At 43.9% G+C, this 25,771-nt stretch overlaps 1 protein-coding gene across 1 annotated transcript in view; it reads left to right on the top strand.

The window, feature by feature from the left end:
- The window catches only part of LOC105564691 (neurogenic locus Notch protein), a 291,723-nt gene that overhangs the window by 185,183 nt on the left and 80,769 nt on the right, over window positions 1–25,771 (top strand). The window contains exons 6-8 of the mRNA XM_012017253.1: window positions 8,834–9,190; window positions 12,037–12,192; window positions 23,576–23,758. Coding sequence (XP_011872643.1) covers window positions 8,834–9,190; window positions 12,037–12,192; window positions 23,576–23,758 — 696 coding nt within the window. The remainder of the gene's footprint in view (window positions 1–8,833; window positions 9,191–12,036; window positions 12,193–23,575; window positions 23,759–25,771) is intronic.

Below are 25,771 nucleotides of genomic sequence, written 5' to 3'. Positions count from 1 at the left end.
GCAAATACTACGCACTTTTCTCTCAGTGCAGTAGCCAAATATTTAGATGTCGCAACTAAATATTAGCTGTCCATACTTTGCAACTGAAATTTAGTTACCACGTGCAGTTGTTCGCGTAATTTGTTTACAAAAAACTTATAAAAGAGAGTGAAAACGTAGGATAAAAAATGAATGAAAACGTAGGATAAAAATGACTGAAAACGTAGTGACAGATTGGACTCGTGTAAATTTATTAGATCTTGTTATACAAGTGTACAGTTTTCAATGTGCCGGAAGTGTAAAATTTAAAGGATGGTCAAGTGATCGTGCCTCCCCGAGAATGTCATGAATGCATCGGGTTGCGTGTAATAACCGTGTGTTAAAAATAGTTGTGATGTTTTGCCACGGCGTTTACGGCAGCGGGCAAGTAATTTTTCTACGGGCACTTCCCCTATGCTTTTTAGTGGGGAGACACCGGCCTCAGCAGTTTAACCTTCCTCTTCACTTTGTGAGGTCCGATATGTTTTCAGTGCGTCTCACAATCAGTACTGTCTCGAAATTTGCGACGTAAAATTGCGCTAGCGGAATTATACGTCATTTAATTCATGTCAACGAGGCGCTAACAATGCTCGGAATCTACTGAGATAAATACTAAATAAAGTAAAGAACTATTTGACGCCAGTACGCGTTCCGTCAATGTAGAAAAATTGTTAAACAACGCTAACTGGCAAATTCTAATTAAATAAATTTATTGCGAAAAATATTACCCAGGGTTTGAACCTGGACTTCCCTACATTCTGGGCGGGCCTTTCATCAATTCGACCACTGAAGCATAAATACTAAATAAATACTAAAATAAACGTCCCCCGTTATAATTAAAATCTAGAGTTTCTCTTTATTACATAGCCTCGCTCAGTATCTCTCTTTCATTGCTATTATTTGCGAAACGCGAACGTTTCAAGGGTGGGGACAATTCTTCGCTCTGTAACACGCGAGGAAACCATGATAAATTGAAACGAGCTCGGTCGATTGTCGCCGAAGGATCTCGCGACATCCTGATGATACGTTTTTCGCCAAGTCTGCCGAGACTCTCCTGAAGCGTGAAAGCAGGAAGTCGCGCGAGGTTCCCGCGCCGGTCGCCGCCGGTTGAGCACCGTCGTCGCCGTCGTCGTCGTCGTCGTCGTCGCTGTTGTCGGCGTCGTCGTCGTCGTCGTCGTCGGCGGCGGCGGCGGCGGTGTCGGCGGCGGCGAGCGGCGTAGTCGGCGGCATGAGAATTTTCCCACAGTCTCCAACCACGTGGGCTCAGCGCGCGCGGGAAGCACACCCGCTCCCGCGATGTTGCCACACCTCGACCCGACTGAGAGGCACTGTGCATCGTAGTGCGCCTTATGGGCCGGAGGAAGGGAGGGCTAGAGCGAGACGGAAGGTCCCAATTGAAGGGAGGAAGGTAGTACCACGGCGGTACAGTGAAGGAAGAGCGGGAGAGGCATGCTGGAAACAGAAGAGAAGGGACCGCGACGGTGGAAGAGAGACGGTCACTCTCGTGGCCGTGGCGCGAAGGAGAGGAACGCTATGTTAGCGTGAGCACGAGGGGAACGCGATGGGAGCGTGTAGGGCGTTTTATATAGGAAAGGACATTCGACACGGACGTCCTTTCGCTGCCTCTGCACCGTCGCGGGGTGCCCGACCGCGTGTGCGGCATAAAATTTAACGTTCCTGACCTTTTTCTATCTCTTTCGTCGATCGATAGTTCATAATCGATATCGACGCTCGAGCGGTTCGTGTTCGATTTAAATGAAACACACCGCACCACGCACTTCCTATATGATAAACACGCTTGAACCCAAGCTGGAAATACGATCGGGCGGATATAACGCATCATGATGAGCGACACGACGGAAGAGCGCTTATAGCGCTAAGCGGAAATAAAGGGATATCCTTGCGATGGGAGGGAAGTCTTAGTAGTGTCGTTGTTCAGGATCGTCGTTCCCGCGCGATGTAAAAAGCGACTCCACGGAAAATTCTTTTCTGTTCTCCGAGAAGGGAGAAGCTTTTGCGAAAAATTCTCAACTAGCTTTCGGGACACACCCGTCCGATGAACAGGTATTTCTTGTCTCGCTTAAGAATCCTTCGGGGTCTGTGTCCCACTCCTTCCGCCCTTCTCCGCCACACGCGAAATATTTTAAGGTGAATGAAATCATTTGGACCGCCTCGGCGCGGCTAATTGCCGCTGGCTCTGCCAGATTCTCGAAATTCCGGTTTGACTTAAGTCACGCAACGTGTCCTTCGGTGACAACCTAGGATCAGAAGATAAGAAGTAATCTTACATTCCATCGAAGATATCTTTTTGTGCGTCGGAGAGATCGATGATCTAATTTCCCGAATTCGCAGATTTTTTTCGCGAAATTTCTACCAGAATAATAAACGTGAGAGAGTGAGAGAGTGAGAGAGTGAGAGAGTGAGAGAGTGAGAGAGTGAGAGAGTGAGAGAGTGAGAGAGTGAGAGAGTGAGAGAGTGAGAGAGTGAGAGAGTGAGAGAGTGAGAGAGTGAGAGAGTGAGAGAGTGAGAGAGTGAGAGAGTGAGAGAGTGAGAGAGTGAGAGAGTGAGAGAGTGAGAGAGTGAGAGAGTGAGAGAGTGAGAGAGTGAGAGCTTTAATTGTCAAATGAGAACACGCGCTTTTTTGCGACAAGCGACAAAAGTCTGTTATTAAAAAACCGTTTACGAGCATAAATTCGTAGATATTGCTGCTTGGGAACCGAGATTAACCAACATGGCATTTGAAGGTAAAAGAACGAGTGTTCTGAAGAATTTTGTAATTTTTCCAGCTGTTGTAATATCATATCGAGCATAATATTTGAATTATACTTATTTATATCCCAGTTCTAATCCCCCAGGGCAGTAATATTAGTTATCGCTCTACCCACAGAAAAAATTTCCGGATCCAATGCTATTACACTTGAATGTATCATAAAATAAGATCGATACAGCGCCAATCATATTTATTATAGAGAAAGGAATATTTTAATCTTAAATGAAAAATTCCAAAATCTAGAATAAAATGGTCTTTTGTCGAATATCGTGGTGCCAACTTCGTGCGTTGTAAGATGCAGGAAAATTTATGCTGCACGCAAGAATGTATAAACTTACTCTTGCCTCAATACAGTAAGTCAATCTTTTTTTAATTCGATAGAGGAGAATAAGAATTATTGATTTTATTTTCTTATTGTCTTATTTTCGTGCCAAATGGGGTTGTGAGAAATATAAATGCGTCAAGGGTATGTTTCATCTCGGTAACAGAAATCCTTTCTGAGGGTGTCGGGTAGGCGCTCGCAAAGTAATTTTAAACACCGAATCTCACTACAGCCCTGCGCCAATAACGAAGTAACGGATACACGTATCCTCGTCGGATAGGTTCCGCTCGATACGCACACTCGCACGCACGCACGCACATATGCGTGCAACGACTACTCCGATCTGGGGTGAGGCTCAACGGACAATTGCAATTATGGGGGTTCATCCAGGTTGATTTATAAGCAGCGGAGGCTTTTCCGTCCTTATCCGATGCACCCACGCGCCTCTTTCTCTCTCTCCCTCACACACACACACACACATACATAGTCTCTCACAAGCAGTAGATCTTCGCGTGGCTCTTTTTTCGCCTGTACGCGAACATTTGCGATGTATCCGCCTCTCTTCCCTCTAGTCGTTTACACTGCTGGACCTTTTACATTATGTTGACTATGGCTCACGATAGGACTTGCCTTCGGGGGGTTGATGGACTTTCAGGAAGAGGAGGGTCGCATCTTATGGAGATCAGCTCTCGCGCCATTAGCTCGGCAATCAGCCACCCTTGCTCGATACTTGTACCCTTACGAAATCTACTGCAGCTACGTATCTGCATGAAATAAACTTTAGAACGAGATAGCTAGTGTGGGGCCGTACCTCATCTTTGTCTAGTAGAAGTAGTGTGGGTAACAGAAGAGTAGGGGAATGATAGAGGTTAAAGGATGAGCACAGTAGCCATATTGAATTTTTGCCCCACTTCAGACATTGATAGACGGAGAGAGAATAAGGTCCGAAGTATGTTGTCTTTTTCTAAAGTCTGTGCACTTTTGGGACTCGGTATAGTAGCGATTGTAAATTTGAATCGCTGCGCTTGCCCGCACCGTTAAAAGAGGGGAAACTTGTTTGCGAGATGGACGAAAAACGGAAGGCTGCGGGGGGGGGGGGATCGATTTTTTGTCGACGTTTCGTGGCTGCCCTGAACAGTATCGTTGCGAGGCGAAGAAATGAAATGATGTGAAAAAGATGCGAGATACGAATGCGGAACGAATGAACGTGTAAATACGCGCGTGGTCGATTCTTAGGTAAAGGAGGCGCGTCGCTTTTGTTCGCGCCGCTGGTATCGATATTAACGAGAATCGATTCGTCGTGCCAGATGAGGCCCCCGCGCCACCACGCCGCTGCTCGTCTCCGACTGCCTACCAGTCTACCCTAATCGTTTGGTCTCGGGGGTCTTCGAATGCCCGAGTAGTCCGAGTTTTTCGGAGCGTCGTCCTCGCGTTCCCGCTCGCGCGCCTTTTCTGTCGAGAGCGTCGTAAGAGCGCGACCGATCGGTGAATCGATCGACTTTGTACGGAATATGAGATTCCGTCGAATGCCGCCGTTTGATGTCCGCCGTTTAATTATGCCCTCTCACTCAAAAAGCCGAGAGTCAATATCGCGTGGACGTAAGGGAAAAGAAGGCGCGCGAGAGGAACGCGGAGAGAGAACCGGAGAGACGGAAAGGTGGAAAGAGAGAGAATGCGGGAGAGAGAGAGAGAGAGAGAGAGAGAGCGCCACGAGAGCACCTTCGGGGGAAATCCAGTCACGAGGAAGGGAATGTGCAAATGCCATCGCGAACGCTGAGCCACCGCAATTTCGTTCTTGTAATGGAGTCTCCCGAGGAAAAAGACCCCGAGCGAGCAAGATATTGTAATTGCGTTATCATGAGAAAAGTTTACGATGCACGCAGGAAAGGGCTCTCATATTATCTCGCAAGACTGTTACACATACAGTTTTTTTTCTTTACCGATATTATAACGATTTATCGTTGTAACAGCAGATGCTTGACGATTTATTTTATTGCGTCACAAATCATGCATATCACATTATATAATTCCTCTCTGTCTTGCCTCTTTCCTTTTTCTTGCGTGCGTATATGTATAAAACGTTTCTGGACGAATTACCGATCGTATCAGTTTTTATTGCATTGGAAAATTAGCTGTTTGAATTGACGAGTCACGAGGATCCTACTGCAGAAGAATGTAAACCCCTGGAACGACGCGTCTCGTTTAATATGGTAACTCGAGGAGAAGAGGAGAAGCCCTTGTGAAATTTCTTGGCGGAATCTCTGACCGAAATTCCAGCTCGAAACCTCCCAAGTTCGCACCTTGCGCGAAATCGATACCGCCTGAAAATTTCTCTAGTGCGACATTTCTATCGTCATCGCTTACAATCGCTTGCAAATACGCAAAACGTAATGACGAAAAATTACCTTTGATCGTCGTAATTGCTTCTGTCAATTTTATTCATCGTACGCATTTGTATTCAAAGGATATTTAATGATTATTATCCACTGACATAAATAGGGGTCATTATGAAATAGTAACCGCGGATTTGCCGACGTATCAATCATGAGGATGAGAGAAGATCGATTTTTTAAGTAGCCTCACGAAGCTACGGTTCCCTGAAATGATTTCGATGAATCGCTGCGGATCAGCGCTTCCTGCTGGATCGATTTACTTTCGCGTCGCTTTGATATTAATGCCACGGGCATCCTTCGCGGGCTTCTAGTATAATAACGTGATGGGCCCGACGGGTACGTGCTGGCCCGCGTTTTTACCACCACTCTGGCCCTAAGTCATGTCGTCGTCGCTGCTACATAGCCGCGGGAAGCGTAGTCGGATGTTCTATGAGGCATAAATTATGCGCGCCATTAGATGTTAACTGTGGTCCATGACCAGGTATGTATCACCGGGCAACCGCTGATACCGATAGATAAGCTGATACCGGGTATCGAGAGGACGAAGTACGCGTAAAGGAGAAAAGAGAGAAAGAGACAAAATTGTGTTTTTACATTGATCGAGATGCACGGGATGCATACCCGGATTTCCTCGTGGTGTTTTTGTTCCGCCTCTAATCGTCCCGTGTATGCTAACGAATATCCCGGCTCGTTTTAAACCAACTGATACGCATTTATCTTGCCGCGATCAACTATTCCAATCGATATCTAGGCGTGGTAAAAGACGCACGATGTCGTTGCGATGATTCAGTATCGATGGCAGCAGTGGTAATTTATTCGAAACAGTTTTCAGCGAGTGACAAAATTGGACGTTCCTCAAAATATTATTTTTCTAGCACAACTGCCCGCGTTCGTACAACTAAAATTAAAAATCCGGTACAGTGCTCGCAATAATATTACTTAATTGTGCGTATCAATGGAAAAAGATGATCTGTTTATATTATGGAAGTAAATCGATGCGACATGTTGCGTTTAATAAATAGTAACAAACGACTTATTGATATTAGTAATTGATTATCGTTTACCATGCCGGGGTACGTGTTCTCGCCAGTAATTGGTGGCATCGCATAACGTATCTCTCTTAGCGAGTTGTATCCGCGACGGATAAAACCGCACGCGAACCATCGATATCTCGCTATAATATCGACACCTCGCGCAACATGTCGCCGTGATAATTGCGGAGCAGTTCTATTAGCCCGGCTCTATCGCTCCGTTTTCTGTTCGCGGTCTCATTTCCCTTGATGTCGGCCTGCGTTGTACAAGGATCATTCAGAGTTGTTGATCGCTGCTCCTTATCGTCACTTAATTAATACGAGCGGTGTCTTATCTGCTGATGTGCCGCGCAGCGCTCGGTTTCTTCATAATCTCATTCTCAGAACTTTTACGATAGGAAAGGTCGAATAGTAGCCCGAAATAAATACACGAGGTGAGTATTTATTTGGATGAACGATACGCTTGATTAGCGAGGGGTAGACCAAAATCATGTACACCAATGCCTACTAATGCCCAGTGGGCATTACTTCATCTTATTTTATCTTTATAATGCAAGGTCTAATGCCAGGGTTGGTAAAATTCCACATTTTTTGGATAAAGTCTTACTAGACTAGGAAGCTTTGAGCAGAAAATAATTGCATAGTGTAAGAATTGGGAAGTCTATAATTATTTCAAGTCATATCTGTGTCGACAACGTTGAAATTAATTAACAACACTCGACCTTATATTTATTATAGTACATGTTTATACATATATTTATAAATACTTTTTAAACGCAAGCGTTCGTGCAAGAGACGATACATGTAATAAAAGGTTTCTCAGGTCACGACGAACCGTCGCGAATCCGTTAGCCATCGCGTGTCCAAATGTTTGTTTTGCCCGGCAGAATAAGAGCAGAAAGCGACGGATGAATAAAGTTCCATGATGTGCGGATAATCGAGCGTCATGCAAGGTCGGTTCGATCGATCCACCACCGATCTCTATCGATTCTCTTCTCCTTCCAAAGTTCAAGGGCCACGTAGAATCAGCTGACGTTAGAGATGATCCGCTCGAAAACAAAAATATCTAATTTCCATCCGACGGTCACTGCGAGATCGTAGCGTGTCTTCTTCCAAACGCCTCTCAACCCGGAAGCTTTCACGTCGTGCACTTCCCCGTATGGTCGGCGGCAAAATGTGAAACTGTCCGCAGTAACGGAACTGCGCGTTGCATCTTACCGTAATAAAAGTCCGCGTACGTAACGACACGGTCTCGGGCGTTTCCGCTTCTATTTGCTTACTATTTCTTCGCGCGATTTGACCGGAAGAAATCCGTCCTGGCGCATCGGAGCGTCAATTTCACGGCTATCGAAGCCCATCGCTTTATCCTTTCGGCGTGTCAGCCCGCGATCGCTCCTTACTCGGTCGGCCTCGGCCGCGCGATCGAAGCATAAATTCATAGAAGTGGTAAAACCGACGTCCGACACCGGCGGCGCGTCTCGATTTTTCACGCCGGCGGACGTGTTGCGGTAATGAGTTCCCTTTACAACCGTGCCACGAACATCACGCCTGTGTGCCGAGAACGATCGCGATCGCTGCGCGTCGTTTCTTTTCCGCCGCGTCGTCCGATCCTCCCGTTAAGCGCCGACTAGAAAATATCGCGACTCCTAGTCGCGATCATTAACGCTACCGATCGTAGTTATGCAAATGCATCCGAACGTCGCGAGCGCGATAGAGTAATAAAAGCTAATTACAGCGACGGAGAGTTTCACCGGTGCAGTCCGGTTGTCGATAGCTTAATCATTTAAATAATAACGCATCTGAAACGTCGCATACCATTAAGAGGCTGTTTAACACCTTCCGTTCGTATTAATTTTGACGTAATTATTTAGTGTCTTATCCGTTGTACAAATTATTTTTTTATTTATCAACGTGCACCCAGAAAAACAAGATTTATTTAGGTTAAACAAGTGAGGTACGTTGAATCGCGTTCCTTTGAATACTACTACATTTTATTCACTTCTACTGAAACATTCGCTAGATTTGAAGAAATAGATATGAAGTTTCTTAAGGTCTGCCGGGCCTTTAGAAATTTCTGTCTTAATCAAATAAAATGTTGGTAGAAGTAAAGAAATCATTTCTTCGAAATGAAATACAAAAGTCTAGTAAGGTGAAGATTCAAAGGAAATTCGTTTGATTTCAAACAAACTTTTCCGAGTGCGGACTCTTTATTTCGAGATCTAATTTCAGCGTCAAACTGTATGATCTTTAATTTTGCTTCTATAACAAAATAACATGTCGCGATCCTTTTGTCTTTCAGGATTCCGGGGCGATAATTGCGAGGAGAACATCGATGATTGTCAGGGGAACCTCTGTCAAAACGGTGCCACCTGCATGGACCGAGTGAACGAGTATTCCTGTTTGTGTCCACCGGCCTTCACGGGCACGCAATGCGAGCTGGATGTGGACGAGTGCTCGGTACGGCCGTCCTTGTGCCACAACGGGGCCACATGCACGAATTCGCACGGCAGTTACTCGTGTATATGCGTGAATGGCTGGACCGGGCCCGATTGCGGCGTCAACATCGATGACTGTGCAGGCGCGGCCTGCTTCAACGGCGCAACCTGCATCGACCGCGTCGGCAGCTTCTATTGCCAGTGCACATATGGAAAGACCGGTAAGTCGAGAATTATCTTCCGCGGAATGTTGATCGAAAGGTGTGCGGGAGGTACGACTGTAGAACATCGAGACAATGTTTTCTACAGCGTGTTTATTCGAGGCGTGTCTTCTCTAAACGAAGATCCGAGTGTATTCGGTACGTGTTTAAATGTGCGAAATAATTGTGAATTCACGCTTCGAATCGCAAGATTATATGATAATCAAAATGCGCATGTAAAAGTAGCAATATTAAGAATCATATTTTTTTTAACTTGCATACTTCGACTGTGTCAAAATGATGAAATTGTACTCGCCTCTTATTCGCAAGATGATTTTGAAAGATTTTTGCCAAGTTTAACAATTACTAAATCATCCCGAGTCGAAATTTTGGCCCTATGTTGAACCTTCAATTCTATTATACATTAGGACGTAAATCAGTAAAAAAGATCGAACTGCAAGTACAAAATTTACTCCTATAATACTTAAAAACTGGTAGTGTCGAAAATTTCTACTTTTGCCAATTTAGCATTAAAGTAGGTCCTTTTAAGCAGGAGCTAAAGTAAATTTTTAGAATTAAAGATTCAAGGGAGGAGTAAAAAAATATAATGTCATCAAAGTAGATTATTGCTGGTCTATGTAGGTGTAAATTATCCTTAAAAGTGTCAAAATGGTACCCGAATTTCGACTCGGGATAGACATTAGAACCGGCTAATTTCTTTCCGAGCATCAAACAAGCGAGAGCCCTTCAGGTCCGAGCAAGATGTTGGTAGCCCGATAATTGTAATCTAAAATGTGTGAATTCATATACCGTTTTCCACCTTGTCCCGCGCGTCGGTTTCTTTTCGGTCGAAACACAGTTTCATTTAGATGGAGTCATTGTCGTCAGTAAATTCACGTATTAAATCGACAAACGAGTCTTTCCGGGCATCTTCGTGCGCGAGATATTTTTTACATCGTAGCTATCATTGATATATTTTTATCGTACCGATTAAACGATGCATCCGACCCGAGCGAATTTTACTGACCGTCGCTCGAAAAATTCTGTCGACGGAAGTCGACGGGAGGCTTCGGAGAAGAGGAAACCGTGGCCGTTCTCTCTCCGGTTCAGTTTAGCGGGGTCGCGCGGCGCGTACTCGCGGGAGTGCAGGGTGATTAACTCGATACCGAGTATGGTCGAGAGGAGCCGGGAACTCGCGCTGCAACGCGCGGCGATGCATCGGCAGGTGCAATGCAGCCGCACATATGCGGCCGGGTATGATGCGCCGGTACACTATACCGCGTAGAGAGCGTAGAACCGGGTCCCTCGGAATCTCGAGATTCCGAAGACTCCCGGGGTCCCGGCTTCTCGCCGTGTGCCGACCTTGGCGACTGGAAACGAGTTTCTGTCCTTACTCGCCCTATCCCGCCGCCCTGCCGCGGAGTAGTCCGAGCAGAAAACGCTTTTCAGATCGATTCGCGCACGACGATCGCCAAATACAGGTATATTTCTCTCTCGCGGCCAGACACCGTCGCCATTCCTGGAAGCCGAGCGTTTATACCGAGCGGCTGCAATCATCGAGTCGCAGACGGCTCCACGTTTCACGTGGAGTCTGTTATTGATGAAGGGTGGTGTTATTCGTGAGAAATACTAATCGTTTAGCCAAGTAAACGAATAATTCTGTCGATTGGCTAGATATGCAATAATACGTTCGATTATTACATTCTTGAAGGTAGACAAAAAATTGTGTTTCATTCTGCATTCTAGTCGTTGCTTTCGACAATTAGAGAGAGAGAGGGGCGGGACTTGCAGTAGTTAACTAACACGCGATGCACAATGCAATACGCAAACATGTAATGGCTGCCTCTTGCGCTGCCTTCAGGCGTGCTTTCAGTTCAGTAGAGATGTACTTACAGTTAGTCGCGGGTGTGCTCTCGCATCTGCATGCATTTATTCTGGTTTATATATGAATATCCCGAGGACTTTGGGATACCGTTATTGGACGGGTCTCATAAATAAAAGTTCGTCCCGACGCACACGCGATTCGCTTCCCAAGGAAAATTACATACCGCGGTCAGCTTTCTCAATTTTGTATTGTCCTTCTTAGTTTACGATGGCAATTTCCTCAATTAGTCTTATAATAATTTGTACCGCTGCAGAACTTATCGTTGCCCGGGGGAAATCGGATAGTTACACGCGTTTTCCGCATTTTACAGTGCGCTATTTTCATATTTATGAATGAGAGATTTGTAATACCTGCACTGAGAAAAATGTCCGATTAAATATAATCGAATAACTCATTTGCACAATAACAAACGGATATGTCCAAATAAATTGTATATTCGATGAAAAATATGATCGGTTTTTCACTCAAATTTTATCGGCTACTGTACTTTATCGGAAAAATTGACCATCGGAAACACTATTTAATTGGTTTATCCGATGGAAATTTTTCTCAGTGTGGTAAAATATACATTGCGTATCTTTTTTTTATGATAGGTATATTACGAGGGGTAAACCGCTGACCAAAATCATTTACACCAATGTCTACTAATGCCCAGTGCATTACTTAATTTTATTATCTTATTTTATCTTTTTCGATTCTTTATAATGCACCAGCAAGCCCAAATAACACCGACTAATGCCCAAAAACTGCCTAGTAATGCGTGGTAATGCGCGAAATCTGTACACCACAGTGTCCTCGGCGGTTTACCCCTCGGTATATTGTAATCTAAAAAATTGTTCAGCAAGGCGAAACTAAAAGATTTTTATCTTTACAAGAAAATACCAGATAGAATTAGAATTTAGAGCTTTTATATAACGGAAAGTATAATAGATACGATAAAATAAGTATAAGGTTTTTAAGGAAGAACTGCTATTTTTCGCAGGGCTTCTTTGTCATCTCGATGATGCCTGTACGTCGAATCCGTGTCATGAGGGCGCGATCTGCGACACTAGCCCTATCAACGGGACCTTCACCTGCTCCTGCGCCACCGGATATAGAGGACTGGACTGTTCAGAGGACATTGATGAATGCACACAAGGTTTGATTTTCTTGCATTGCTTCTCATAATCGTATAACAATTTTTTCTGTATTTTTGTATATCTGTGATCCAATGCTCTACATTGGCCTTTCTCGTTAAATGCATAAGTAAACCTTACCTTGAATGAAATTATGAAGCGTTGAGGAACATTTTCGTGCAAAGTTTCGGATTATAAGTTTACCGATAATTACCGATTGTGCAGGAATAAATTCGGTAAAAATGAATCAGTTGATCTCTGGATCGATCGATTAATGTTGCTTTCGGAAATCGCTGTTAAATCGATCCGCATTCGGTTTATCCGTTTCGGCCAACTATTAATCCGCGTTTCGAAAGTAATCTCCGTTTAAATCGAAAGTAATGAGCGTCTCGGTGGTCGGCATAGTTATTAATGACGGGTTCGATTCAAGAACGCAGAAATGCTGGTCAACGGCGCGTTTGTGCACGATCGGGCAACTAACATCGTGAGGATAGGCTATCAGATAGATGTTATCGCGCGGCAAGACCAGTTCGCATTAAAGTCGCTTGGAAAGTAATAAATTGCCCCCGCGACGTTCAAATGACGGTTGGAGAAAATTCGCGAATCATCGAAGCGGCAAATCGCATTTTGTCTTTGCGTGCGTCATACACTCACACGGTTCAAAAATCCTCTGAAGCGGTGAGAATTCCCGCTGAAATGCAACTCGCGCGTTTTTTAAATCGTGCGAAATCGGACGTTGATAAAATCGCCGACGTGAATTTTAAGTGCACGCCGGTTTAATTGGATTTATAGTTTAGAGAGCAATGAACGGTACGATTCACGAACGGAAATAATTCTCGAAATGCCGTAACTTGTCTCGATTTGTTTCACCTTGAAGCTTCTCTTTTGCGCGCACTTAATTCGTAACCGCGATAACTTAAGAAAATCTCAATGAGTCGTTGACGAGATTGACCGATGATCTTGTCGCTCGAAGAGGTCATCGAGCTTCGTAATATTTCCTTCTGATCACGTACGTTCGGGCGTTTGTGTGCCTGCCTGCCTGTCCACCGCGCACGATCTGTGCGTGTTAACATCGTTGCATCAGCGTGGGCTGCAGTATGATAATTGTCAGTCAATGGAGAATACGCGAACAGCTCTTTCTTTCTCTCTTCCTTTCGACAGTAAAAGTAGAGACGAGGGTCAATTTAACGGCATCCTTCATTTGCGTCATTAATAGCCCTGTAAATAAAACCGGGAACCGAATTTCACGTCGTGAACTTTGTAATTACGGCAGCTATATGCTTCCATTTTTATCCATCATCGATCAATTTGCAAGCGAGCCGACAAGAAGCGAATTTCGCGGTGCCGTGGGAGTGGTCGTTACGTTCTGTCGCTTTGAGAGATCATCGTAATGCGCTTAAATGTGCAGGTCGTATCTCTACACCCAGACAAGAGTTTCGTTAAAATCAAACAAATTTTCCTTGGATTTGGACCTTACTAGACTTTTTATTTAATTTCAAAGAAATGATTTCTTTACCTTAACCAAAATTTTATTTGATTAAGACTGACATTTCTAAGAAAATTCATATCTATTTCTTCAAATCTAGCAAACGTTTTCGTGCAAGTAAATAAAAATTTAGTAGATTTAAGGAAACGTGATTTCTACGTATCTCATTTCTTTAACCTAAATAAATCTGTTTTCCGGGTGTAATACTAAATGGATGATATAAAACTTGCCACCAAAATAAAATGGAAAAAAATTTTAACTAAATTTTACTAAATACTTTACTAAAGGTAGGTACAATTAGATACTATACAGGTTCGAAAGAATTTTCTAAGCATGCAGAAAAGTATTAAATGACATAAGAAAAGATATACATTGAATATTGAATTGTATTTAGATGTCGTGTCCGTAAATAATTCAATTAAATTTCCATGATCGTCAATAATTTAATCTCGCGACTCAAACCGTAGTTACCACATCGTTGTGGTGCAGTAAATAGATATGTTGTTAGTCGGAAGTATCGTCGAAGGTGAAAGAAATGAGATGCGTCGGAATCGATATCGCCGCGAAAGATTTTTCACGTGAGATAACGACAAGATCCGCTCGCGGCGAGTATAGTAATCGCTGGATTAATGTACGCGATCCGAGCGTACGGAGGCCCCCACGGTCCGTGCAAATTGAAAACCCACACGGGGCAGATTGGCGTCCGGCGAATCGATCGATTACGATCGATTAATTCGGCGCCGGATCAGCGCGTTATTTATTGTGCCGGATCCTCGTTCTCATCACGCTGTCCCGTCGACGTTCTCGTCATCAAGTTCCGTGATCGATCTATCGCCGGCCGGGAAGCTTTAATCGACACATGTTACGGGTCGTTCGTGGCGGTGTAATCATAAAAATGCACTCGGCTGAACGTCAGCTCTCAAGCAATTTGAACCCATCGAAATTGTATACGATTATGGACAATTATCGCAAAATTTCTTTTCAGTTATATTACTTATTTTATTTTATTATAATTCTCAAATATGTAATCACTTTTTCGCATTCCTTGCATAACGACTCAAAACTTTGATGAGATCAGTTTCAAGTGAATCTACGCGATTGATAATCAGTTATTTTTAGGACTTATAATTTACATATAGATTATTATGCCTCTCAAAATAAAAAAAATCGTATAAATAGAATAAATTCTTCGTAGTATATGACAGTGACATGTCGAGAGCGCGAGAACGACCGAGAGTTTTCAATTTTAAATCTGGATCTCGATGCCAATTCATCATTTCCACGTTGTCGAAGTGACATATCAATTCGTTACACATGCATCGCGTGAACGTCCGCACGGGGAAACGGTGATTCATAATATTATACCGCGTTGTACCCAATTTTCTCTCCCTTTCTCGATCTCTAGCTCCGGGCAAACTTGTCATCCGGAGAGTCGTTCCTCTTTCCCTGGCGTCGTAGAACTGTGATATGCGACCTGTGATTAGCAGGTCCCGCATGATGTATCACGCGGGAGTCCCATTGCCAAGACCGCAACGATTATTAATAATTCTGCGGAGGTAATTAATGGTTGTGCAGAAATTTGTCGAGGCTTCTTTTGCAGCAGCCATCTTGACTTAACTTCATATTTGTCGAGTGCAGCAAAATGTTCACGTCCAGAAATCCTCAACTCAAACAAGTTTGATGAATGCCTATGCAACAGTTCGATAATACGATGCTTCCTACGACTTTTTCTTCTTTCGTTTTACCGTTTTATGTATATCGTCGAATGTTACGATGTAAATAAATCCATCGTCGTGTTAGGATTGCGATGAACGAAACTGCGGAGATTGAGCAGCCGTTCGGCAACGTACGCGATACACGTAGGTAATGGGTTTGTAATTAACCGGTGGACAGGCCAGTAGTCGCGGGTTAATTAATAGTCCGGCCAAGACCCGAGCCCGGCATGGGGCCACACACCTCGCCGATTTCCTTGATGTGTACACACGTGCGCGAGTCCTTATCGATACCATCCGTGAAAATTTGATTCGGTTCACACCGCGCATCGGGATTCTGTCAGTTTCAAACATTATCGACTAAGAAAGAGAAACGAATTTCTGCCGTGCGAGAAATTCGCGTCTCGGATCTTATACACGTAGAAGAAGGTCCTCTATTATAAGATAGGATCCTAATATGAAATAGCGGGGGTTTCTGTTAAATTAATGTCACCAGTTAATTCCACCGTCAATTTGTTGCGGTGCAAAATCTGTTTGGTGGAAAGTTCATTGATAGTTCGTGTAATCGCGGCGAAAAAGGACTTGTGATTGAATTTGGGTGTTGAAAACCTGCTGTCCCATATTAGAAATCTATCTCACAATAGAGGACTTTCCTCTATGTAAGATATACACCGAAATGCAGGAAAATGTAGGAAGCTTAAATTATAATCCACTGACAAATTCTGCGTGAATAAAATGATGCTCGATTTTGCGAGTGACGCGAGCAGCATTAAAATATAACATGTCTTTAGAAGATACTTGCGTAACAAAGTCAGCACTTTACCGATTCAACACACGATATATTCGCGAATGCGAATGCGGAAGGCAAAAACATGCGAGGAGCCTATGTACATTCGCGAGATACCGCACGAATAATCAAGATTGCAATTAAACGAACGTATTGCGGACTGTCGTGAATCGCCGCGATCGTAAACGGGCTGATGATAGGAACGCGAACTCGTTTAAAACGTGGACGGAGGAGACACGGTGGAGCATCCTGAAAACGATCTCGAATAGAAATCATCATCGTTCCCGGCGCCATAATAAATACGCAGCACCGCCCGTAGCGGAACACGGCGGTTAATACGTTTCGCTACGGACAAAGACACTTCATTAATAATCGAAAGCACGCCTTTTGTGTCCGCGGGCCTTCTTCGGCGCGCTCGCCCCCACCTGCTCGCAACGAACGCGCTCTCGTTGCACGCGGTGCGGTGCGGATTTGCTCCTCGCATTAGTAGCCGTTCGTTAATCAACCGTCGTGGAATTAATTGGATTTCGGTGGTGAGCGTTAACAATTGACTCGATTCGCCTTGCGTTGATTGCCACACACTTCGAAAGCGTGCCTTGTACGCGTTATGGATGATAATCGTAGTCCCGTGATAATTATCATGTAGAAACGGCACAATCTAAAATAACTATAATTTATCTGAAAGGCTAATTTTAACTAATTTATGTTTCAACACACTTATTTAATGTATATTTTATCACACATGTGTTCTCTTAACGTATATGCAAGTTCCAAATGTATGCTAATATTATGTGACGCTTCCATTTTGTTTAAAGAATTATACATACGTATTCATGACGTAGCGTGTAACATATAAAAATAAATGCTGAAAATGCGCCGTATCGCGTGTGCCAGTGTCATTTGTCATCGGTTATGAATTATTCTCGTGGCTGATAGCGTTCATTCATTGACCCGACTACACTTGAAATATACCAGGTGCTTCGTTTCGACCGTTAGATATTTTTTCTACGTCCACGTAGCGGGCGATGAATTAGAGAATCCACGTTTTCCTACGATCGCTCGCGTCCCCTTCATCCGTCCGACGGCGGACGGCGTCGGCGTTTCGCGTTTTGCACGGGGCATCGTAATTAGGAAGGCATTACTCAAACACAGCTCCCCTTTCCCCGCGGAGGATCACCGGCCGCAGCCTCCTCTCTCGCGGAGGCCTTCGGCCGCCTTTGGCTTCGGGGGCGTACGGTTACTCGCTTCTATGCGAAGGACGTGATTTGAGAAATTATCGGTAAATTACCGTACCGCCACGCACATGACTCTTTGTCACCTCCGTGCCGTGCACGATGATGAAGGGCGAACCACCCCCGTGGCCATGCGATGCTCGGTTCTTTCGTGCGCGCGAGCTTTCGCCCGTCAACTTTGCGATTAAGCGGTGCGTCATCGCTGTTTTTGATTTATTGCTCTCGCTCTCGATTCCTCAAAAAATCGTAATCGTGAGAATACTCAGAGGGGACAGAAATATATATATATTTATTTACTGCACACCCAACATCTTTATTATAATGTTACTATTTGTTGGATATTTTTCAAAAGCTGAATTGCATACGAAATCAATTTAAGTGAAATTCGCATAAATGCGATTCGTTATTCATCGAAATGAATTTATTCTTCAACAATGTTTATAGATAGCTCCTGCGTAAGCACATTCGAAAACAGATGATTCAATTAACGCTTGACGCACCATCGTGCGCGTTTTTCAACCACTCGAAGCCGAGACGCGTCAGCAATTTACCAAACTCAACCGCGGTTTTCGCCGCATTCTTTACACACCGCGCATTAATATCGCCGGTGATTAGCCGGGACTTCGGACCCACCTCATCTCATTTATCCCCCTTTTTTCTCCTCCCGGCCGTTTGATACCACAAGTCATTAAACCCTGTAGATCGGCCTGTCTCTCCTCCACCCCTCCACATTCTGTCTCATCCGTCTCTTCCTCTGACGATTGCCCTGGGCACTCGGAGATTCTGAACACTGATAAAACGACAGGGCTCTTTGCTCCGGATGGCCGGCAAGAAATCCCCAAGGATTAGTTTATTAATGGCCACCGGGCGTAATTATCGGCTGCTCGGCGTTAAGGTGAATATTTCGATGATCGCTCTGCCCACTGGCTGCGCTGTTTTCGCGTTCGTCATCTATATAGTTTTTTTTTCAAGCCCCGGTATGCGTTTACTTGGCACCTACTCTTCGATGTCCGTGGTCGTACTTATTCTCTGGGACACGTAATAACTTAAGTAGCACCCGAACGTTTGTGACGAGGCTGTAAAAAAATTTCTTAACGCCCTCCGTGCGTACGCTCCGGAATCGAAGTGGTAATTGAAAATAATACAATAAATATCCTTTCTTGTATGCCTTTTCCTCCCCTCTTGCACAGTTGCTTTTTAATTTTTCGGAGCTCTCTAAAAGTCAATCAGTGGATTATCACTGAAAACAGCGAATAGTCACTGATTTGCACTGAAAATCGCAATGATATACTTACAACTGTAATGACTATTCACTGCTTTCAGTGATAATGTATTGAGTGATTTTTAGAGAGGGTCGAATCTTAATTTGGCAAACGGGATTTATTTAATCGACAGGTTCTCAAGTCGACCAATAAAATAGATTTCAATATAATCGCAACTACTCTCATCTCGCTTAAAATCGCCACATCTTTGTCACTCTCCTGTTCTGTGGGTAGTTTTAATTAGTGCTGAAAGACGAAATCCGTTTAGGATAATTTATGTTAATGCAGAAACAAATCGTTTTTATTATATATTTATAATTTTTTATAAAATAATGCCATGCGCCTGAATTTATTTTGCCGAATGGTGATATTTCTTTTCGTCCCGGCCAGTATGTTTTCTTTATCTGTAATTTATGCGATCATCGCCACCAGCCTTTCCCCTTTCTACAAGTTTATAAATATTTACGTCGGATTTCTAAAAGTCTCAGACGAGGTTTTACAGATAACTGCAAATGAGACGGCCAGCCGTCTCGTTTGGTGTTGAATTACGTCGCTAGACTGCTCCGGAGAACTTGAAATCCCTCATCGAAGGTGACGCCGGTCAGGATGTCTGGAAATATTTTACATTCTCTCGAAAACGGATCGAGGAAGAATCCGGTTTAGCAAACACACACGAACGTAATATTTCCTGCATTTCTTTTCATATCGCGCATTTTTGTGTTACAAGTATTAAAGGCATCTTTTCGCTTTTGAACAATGGGCGACTGGACATCAATTGCCTCTTTTGTTCATCACAATATAGACGCGATAGTAACGTAATGATTGCGTGCAAATGTAAATACGGTAACGCGTAACGAAACCTTCCTTCACGGTCGTTCCCTTATTTTCGTTTTCTCGTGCTTGCTTTTTCGCGCCGACATTAAGCGACTCCTGCCCAGGAACTGTAACCGTACGTTAGTACCTGTTAGCTAAACAAAGGCCCATTGTTACGTCGAAATTTGGTCGATGCTACCTGAAGAAAGCCCGACCAGTGATATACACGAATCGTATCGAGAGACCAGTTCGCATTCTCTCAAACAAGAATAAATTGCTGCATGATAATTTTTGACCGCTGATCATTAAGTATAACAATCTTAATCGTCTTCTCGATATTTTTTTCTCTCACGCTTTCTCTTTTACGTTACAAACAAAAATCGTAAAATAGATATCCTCGAACCAAGCTCTCGCGAAGAATTCGTAATTGCGGGGAACTTTCATATTCGGTAATTATAACCGTATGTGTATACATGGTAACTCTTTTGGTTTTATTTTTTACTCTCGTATACAATACATCTCTTACACATCGACCACCTAATAGTCACGTTATGCGCGGTGTATTATTAAAAAGTACGGAGCACCGAAAATTAAAATGGTCTCGACGTAGCCGGAGCTGCAGTTTACAGCTGCAAAAAGCGCAAATCACGAGAGCAGCGATTCGGCGACGTGGTTGACGCGCGACGACAGCGCGCCAGGTATAATGAGATTTTGCCGGAAGTCGCGTCGAAGGAGGAGCGAGAAGGCTGGGGAGCCCGGGCCCCCGTGCTGGTCGGCGTCCTCCGTCCACCACACAGAAGCGCAGTTTCCTCGGTGGGGCGCCCCCGCGGCGCGGGGTCCCCGTGAACGAATCTAATTAAACGCTAAATTGTTATTTTAAGTTTAATAACAACCATAATGATCTCGCGCCCGAGCCGGGGCTCTGTTATTATCTAGATTGCATATTTTCTGGTAGATTAAGTTCCTTAAGCGAAGGGAGCTGCGCTCCCGGCGAGTGAGCAAGAAGCTCCCTCGGATGAGCTTGATGCAACCGAGCGCGGGGAATCTTGCCTGGTGGCGGTGCAACGCCACTTTGCAAACTGCATCTCGCGGCGTATGCAACCGGGCCAATTACGCCGCGTTGCCGCCTCGGAAGAAAATTCGTACGAGTCGCGCAAAACCGAAACGTGACCGAGGTTTTTAAGAATTCCACATTAATCGCCGAAAAGCGACGTAAAAATGGTCTAACAAGATTAAAAATTTTCATTTTTATGTGTTTGATCTTGTAAATAATTCTATTGGACGCACATTCTTTCCGTGTATCGTATGATAACTAGATTTTTATATTAATAATTTTTATTGTATAAAATTATTGATAACATTAATTGATGCAATTTTCAATTTTATTCGTTACGCGAAATTTTTAACGTAAACTCACGCGTAACTATTTGCAAAATGTTATATTAATACGAAACGCTTGTATCGCAGAATATTTCAGTTATTTCAATGGCGTTTAGCAAGGTGATGCTCGCAAATATTGGTGAGTGCATCTCGCCGCTGCTTTTTCAAGCGCCTGCATGTATACGCGATGGCTTTTTAACGCAAATTCTGCAGCACGCGAGTACAGTACGTGGGCATTCTCAGAGAGCGATTCGTCATCTCTCCTACCGTCACGTCACCCGATCGCGAAACACGGTGCAGCAATGCGTTTCTTACTGTCGCGAGTAAACGTACGTAGGTTTCTTTCCGCCGCGCCATTTCCCTCGGTTCTTTCCTTCGTCGCCCTTGTCCGTTACGCGACGGTAATTACACCGCCGGGTCGGAAAAACCGTTGGCGAAATACACGAGTGCGGTATGCGACCGAAGCAAAAGTAAACGCCTCTCTACAAACTCGTTGCAAACGTCGTACCTGCAACTGTACCGATGAGAAAAGCCGGTACGTGTCACGGTACCTGCGGCTAATCGTGCGCGTTGCTCCGAATTGCAATTGGGATTATGAAAAAAACATGCTCTATGCTAAACTGGATGCCTGACAAAACGAGAGCTGATTAATAAATACAAATTCTACACATATATCTATACATTATGTATTCATATCTAACTACATGTGTTCATATTAGTTCGTTTTTATTTAGTCATTTTAATCTGTTAGTCTCTTAACCCTTTGAAGCATACATTTTTCTATTAAACCATTCTTTTTGTGAAACTTCGTATATCAGGGCTTTTGGGGTCGCTGATTACGAATCCGCTGTCAGACTTTCGTACTTCAAATGGCGGAGTTCAAGACTTAAAAGAATAACATCATTCAACTGTAATTCAACTGTGCTAAGAAGCATTATTTAGATATTATTAGGATCCACGGAATCCAAATTCCAGTTGAAAATTCTTATAGAATATAAAAAATAGCGGAAATTTTGAAGGAAAACATTGAATTCCTAATCAGCAACCTAAAAAGTCCCTAAATACCGTAATCAAATGAGAATGCTGAAGAACTTGAAAACTTAAAAAATTCACGTACTTTGCATCCGTCATTTTGGGTCCGCCATTTTGAACTTTGAAATTCCGACCATCAGATTCGTAACGAGCGACCCCGAAAACCCATTTGTACAAAGTTTTTAAGAAATAATTTTAAAAAATTTGGTTAATAATGAATTTTTTCGAAAAAAATGTTCTTTTTTTCATACTTGTTTATTTATAAAACTTACAATAAATATTCAAGACCACTCAGCTTTTTTTATGTTCTCTTTTGCTGAAATACCAAAAAATGCAAAAAATTCGACCTAAATGCGTTAACTAAAAATTAAATGGCCAAAAAGTAAAGAAGTTGAGGTGGTAATTTTGAGATACTTCGTCTAATAAAATGAGTTCCCGAAATATAAAATTCCGCACGGAAAAAAGGAAGGCTGGAAGGAGAAGATTTCTAATGAAGCTCTCATTTCGTAAGACACACCGAGTAGGTAACTGCATCCGTAGCAATTATCTCGTTGCAATTAGAGGGGGGCTACGTATCTCCGAGAAAAGAGGGGTTCCGCGGGCAAAACGCGATCTCCTTTAAACGAATTGTCGTCGTCAGTGCTTCAAGAATGCTCTACCAGCATGCTCCTTCTTATGGTCGAGTTAGCCGGGTATAGGAAGTATTCTCCCCTCCCTTCTCCCGCTCTAATGGCGGCATCTAAAAAGTGCCGGCGAGTTTGCCAATTAAGGAGCACTATCCGCGGCGTACGTTCGCTCGTAGCTGGTCCAGCGGTAGAAACGCGCTATACCGAGTCGACTCTCGAAGCCGTATTCAGTTTATTAATTACTATGCAAGCCGTGTGCGCCGCTTCGCCACGGTTTAAATCATCGGTAAGAATCGGCACGAAAAGCCGTCCCGGTACCTTCCCTTTTCTCAGTCTCACCGCAAACGAACGGGAAAAAGTTTCACTCGAAATGGTATCGCATGCGAGCATGTCCCAATACCGAAACCGGATGAACTTTCACTGAAGAACCCCGCAGAGATACAGCGACGGAGCTCCCTTTGGAATCTCGTGGCGTTAATTAACCGCCATATCGGAGTAGAACGGATCGGAATGTGTTACAGAGATCTGCCTTGTATCGAGCGTTAAGTTGGCGCCGAGTTACTGAATATAATAAGGTTCTTACGTTGCGTCGAACATTTTTCTGACGATACTGGTTTTTTTTAACTTTGTATAACTTGAAAGCCGAAATTATTCCTTGTCAAAATATAATCTATTGTTAAAGCGAGTTATTAAATAAATACAACGAGAGAGTGCGAATCGCCAGTAGTTAATTAACAGTAAAAAGAATTGTTAGACGACATTAGGCAAAAGTCCATGGGGTTCGTTAGGCTGAGTCCTACTGTGGTCGTCGGACGGACGTGCCTCCGAGCATATTTCTCCTAGTGACGCCTAGAGATGGATGTCAAACCTCCGTTTTTAATTTAATATCGATGACGTAATATTTTTTATCAAATTCGTTGAAAAGGACGACAATCCGTATGGTCGAAACGTCGGAATCATACGACAAAACCATCTGCCAGCCTAATGTCGTCTAACAATTCTTTTTACTGTTGATGAAATAAATGTAAAATAATTCGTCTGTATTCTAATCCGACATCTTTTTTTATGCATTGCAGGCTCTCCTTGCGAGCACGACGGTATCTGCGTGAACACGCCCGGGTCCTTCGCGTGCAACTGTACGCAAGGATTCACGGGTCCGCGATGCGAGACGAATGTGAACGAGTGCGAGTCGCATCCGTGTCAGAACGACGGTTCCTGCCTGGACGATCCTGGGACATTTCGATGCGTCTGCATGCCTGGTAAGTACGTCGCTCTCTATAATTTATCTCACGATACCCACCGCGGATGATTACGTGTCCCTTTGATATCGCATCCCGCACTTTTCTCCCGAGAGAACGGCGACGCAACTCTTCGCACGTCCTAAAAGGAACACCGCGCGATTCCCTCGCGTGACCATGAACGTGTCACGACCGAAACCGAAAACACACTTCGGCCGCTTTCACGATGGCAATTTCTTTTCGAACTGTTGTGCCATTTATGTGCCGCGCAAGTAACTTCTATATATATCGGTCGCTATACGTTACACATATTTCCATCGTTCCGCATGCTTTTTGATCGTTTCATACAAGGCTGTGAAAGTAGTAATTACCTTCGGAAGTGCCGGCTTCCCTCGAGCATGGATCATTTATTTTCGCGGTCCTGTCGCTCGAAACGACGGTGAGTTTTTTTTGACGTTTTCGCGTGAGAGGTTTTTGTAAAAATGGTTCCTTCCGTTGGAAAGTTTATATCTCGTTATGGTAATGATCGCATCACGACGAAGAAGATAGCCAGCGAAAAATACAATCAGTTTTAAACGAGGGGTAAATCGCTGACCAAAATCGTGTACAGCAGTGCCCACTAATGTCCTAGTGAGCATTACTCTATCTTATTATCTTATTTTATTTTATTTTATCCTTATAATGCCCCAGCAAGGCTTAATGCCCAACAAATGCCTACACGGAAAAAATGTTCTCTTAAAATTTATCCTGAAAATCACGTGATCGTGGGACAACGTGGCATTTTGAAAAATTTCATGAGTTTTTTGGAAATTTTACTAGTAAATTCTTTGAAATGCCACGTTGTTCCACGATTATGATTTTCAGGATAAACTGGAGAAAAAGTTTTTTGTTAATTTTAAACGTACAAGAGAAGCTTATTAGGTTCGCATCTGTCGTTCTTTCACATCAAATTTTTTCATGAGAAGAAAAACGCAAGGAAAGGAATTCGATCTCTCGATTAAGTTTCTTCGGATAAGGACGCAAGACCTTTGTTTCGAAGTGTCAACGTTTTCGCGGCCAAGACTGGGACGCGTTTTCGCGGGAAATCGCGGGAGATGCGAGATGCGAGATGCGAGACGCGAGAAAAGGCGCGATCAGCCGCGCGCGATAGGCAGCCGGTTGCCGCAGCGCGACGTAGCACAGAGGTCCCCGGACCCCGGGGCCCGCACTATGTCGTCTGTAAATTCTTCCGAGATGACAGTGCGCCGCGGCTTGCATTATCTGATACACACGAGTGCCGTGGCGGGAGGGCAGCGACCGGCAACTCGTTTACTCTTTTAACGTCGGCGCGCGTAAGTCAGCCTTAATTGTTTGACGCCGGCGGAACGACGCGATCTATCGCTCTCGGTCCGTTAAGGGATCCAGAGCGGGGGGGGGAGGACCCTTAAGGGCTCGGACGTAGAGCCGCGAGAGATCCGCGCGATCGATAATCGATATAATCGACAGCGAATGCGCCGCGCGTCACCGCCGAGATCGTGGAATCGCGCAAACGCCCGGGGATATCTCTCGTTTGGACTTTTAAGTCCGCATTTATTTATGATCGCCAGCGCGAATTCTCTTTTCGAAGAAATCGATAATGGTGATTAAGCGGGGATACAAATGATTGCGGGTTAAACGATGGCCGAGGATGAACGCCGTTGTTTCGTAGTGCGGTTTCCATCGATCGTTAAATCGGAGTTGTTAATGTTCTTTTAATAATATAGCGGGTCTTCGTAGTTATTTTAGCATGCGAAGCGTATAAATCATGCCAATTTATTATCAAAGGTTCAAGCAAAAGTTTAATTATAGAGCATAGCGAGATTGTAATGATATTTACAATTTTCCAGCGAACTTCAAGCACCGGCTACGAATACACTGACGGTTTTGCACGATATAGTTAGTACAGTATGCCGTAACGTATGGAATACGCTTAGTCTTCAAGACATAAAAAGGTAATTATTTAGATTAACACACCCACCTCCAATAACCTTGGGCTTGACATATATTATAGAGGTC

The sequence above is a fragment of the Vollenhovia emeryi genome, unplaced genomic scaffold (genome assembly GCF_000949405.1).
Source record: "Vollenhovia emeryi isolate VEMERY1.0 unplaced genomic scaffold, V.emery_V1.0 DF939160.1, whole genome shotgun sequence".
Taxonomy (NCBI): Eukaryota; Metazoa; Arthropoda; class Insecta; order Hymenoptera; family Formicidae; genus Vollenhovia; species Vollenhovia emeryi.
This window is presented reverse-complemented; position numbering and strand designations above follow the sequence as displayed.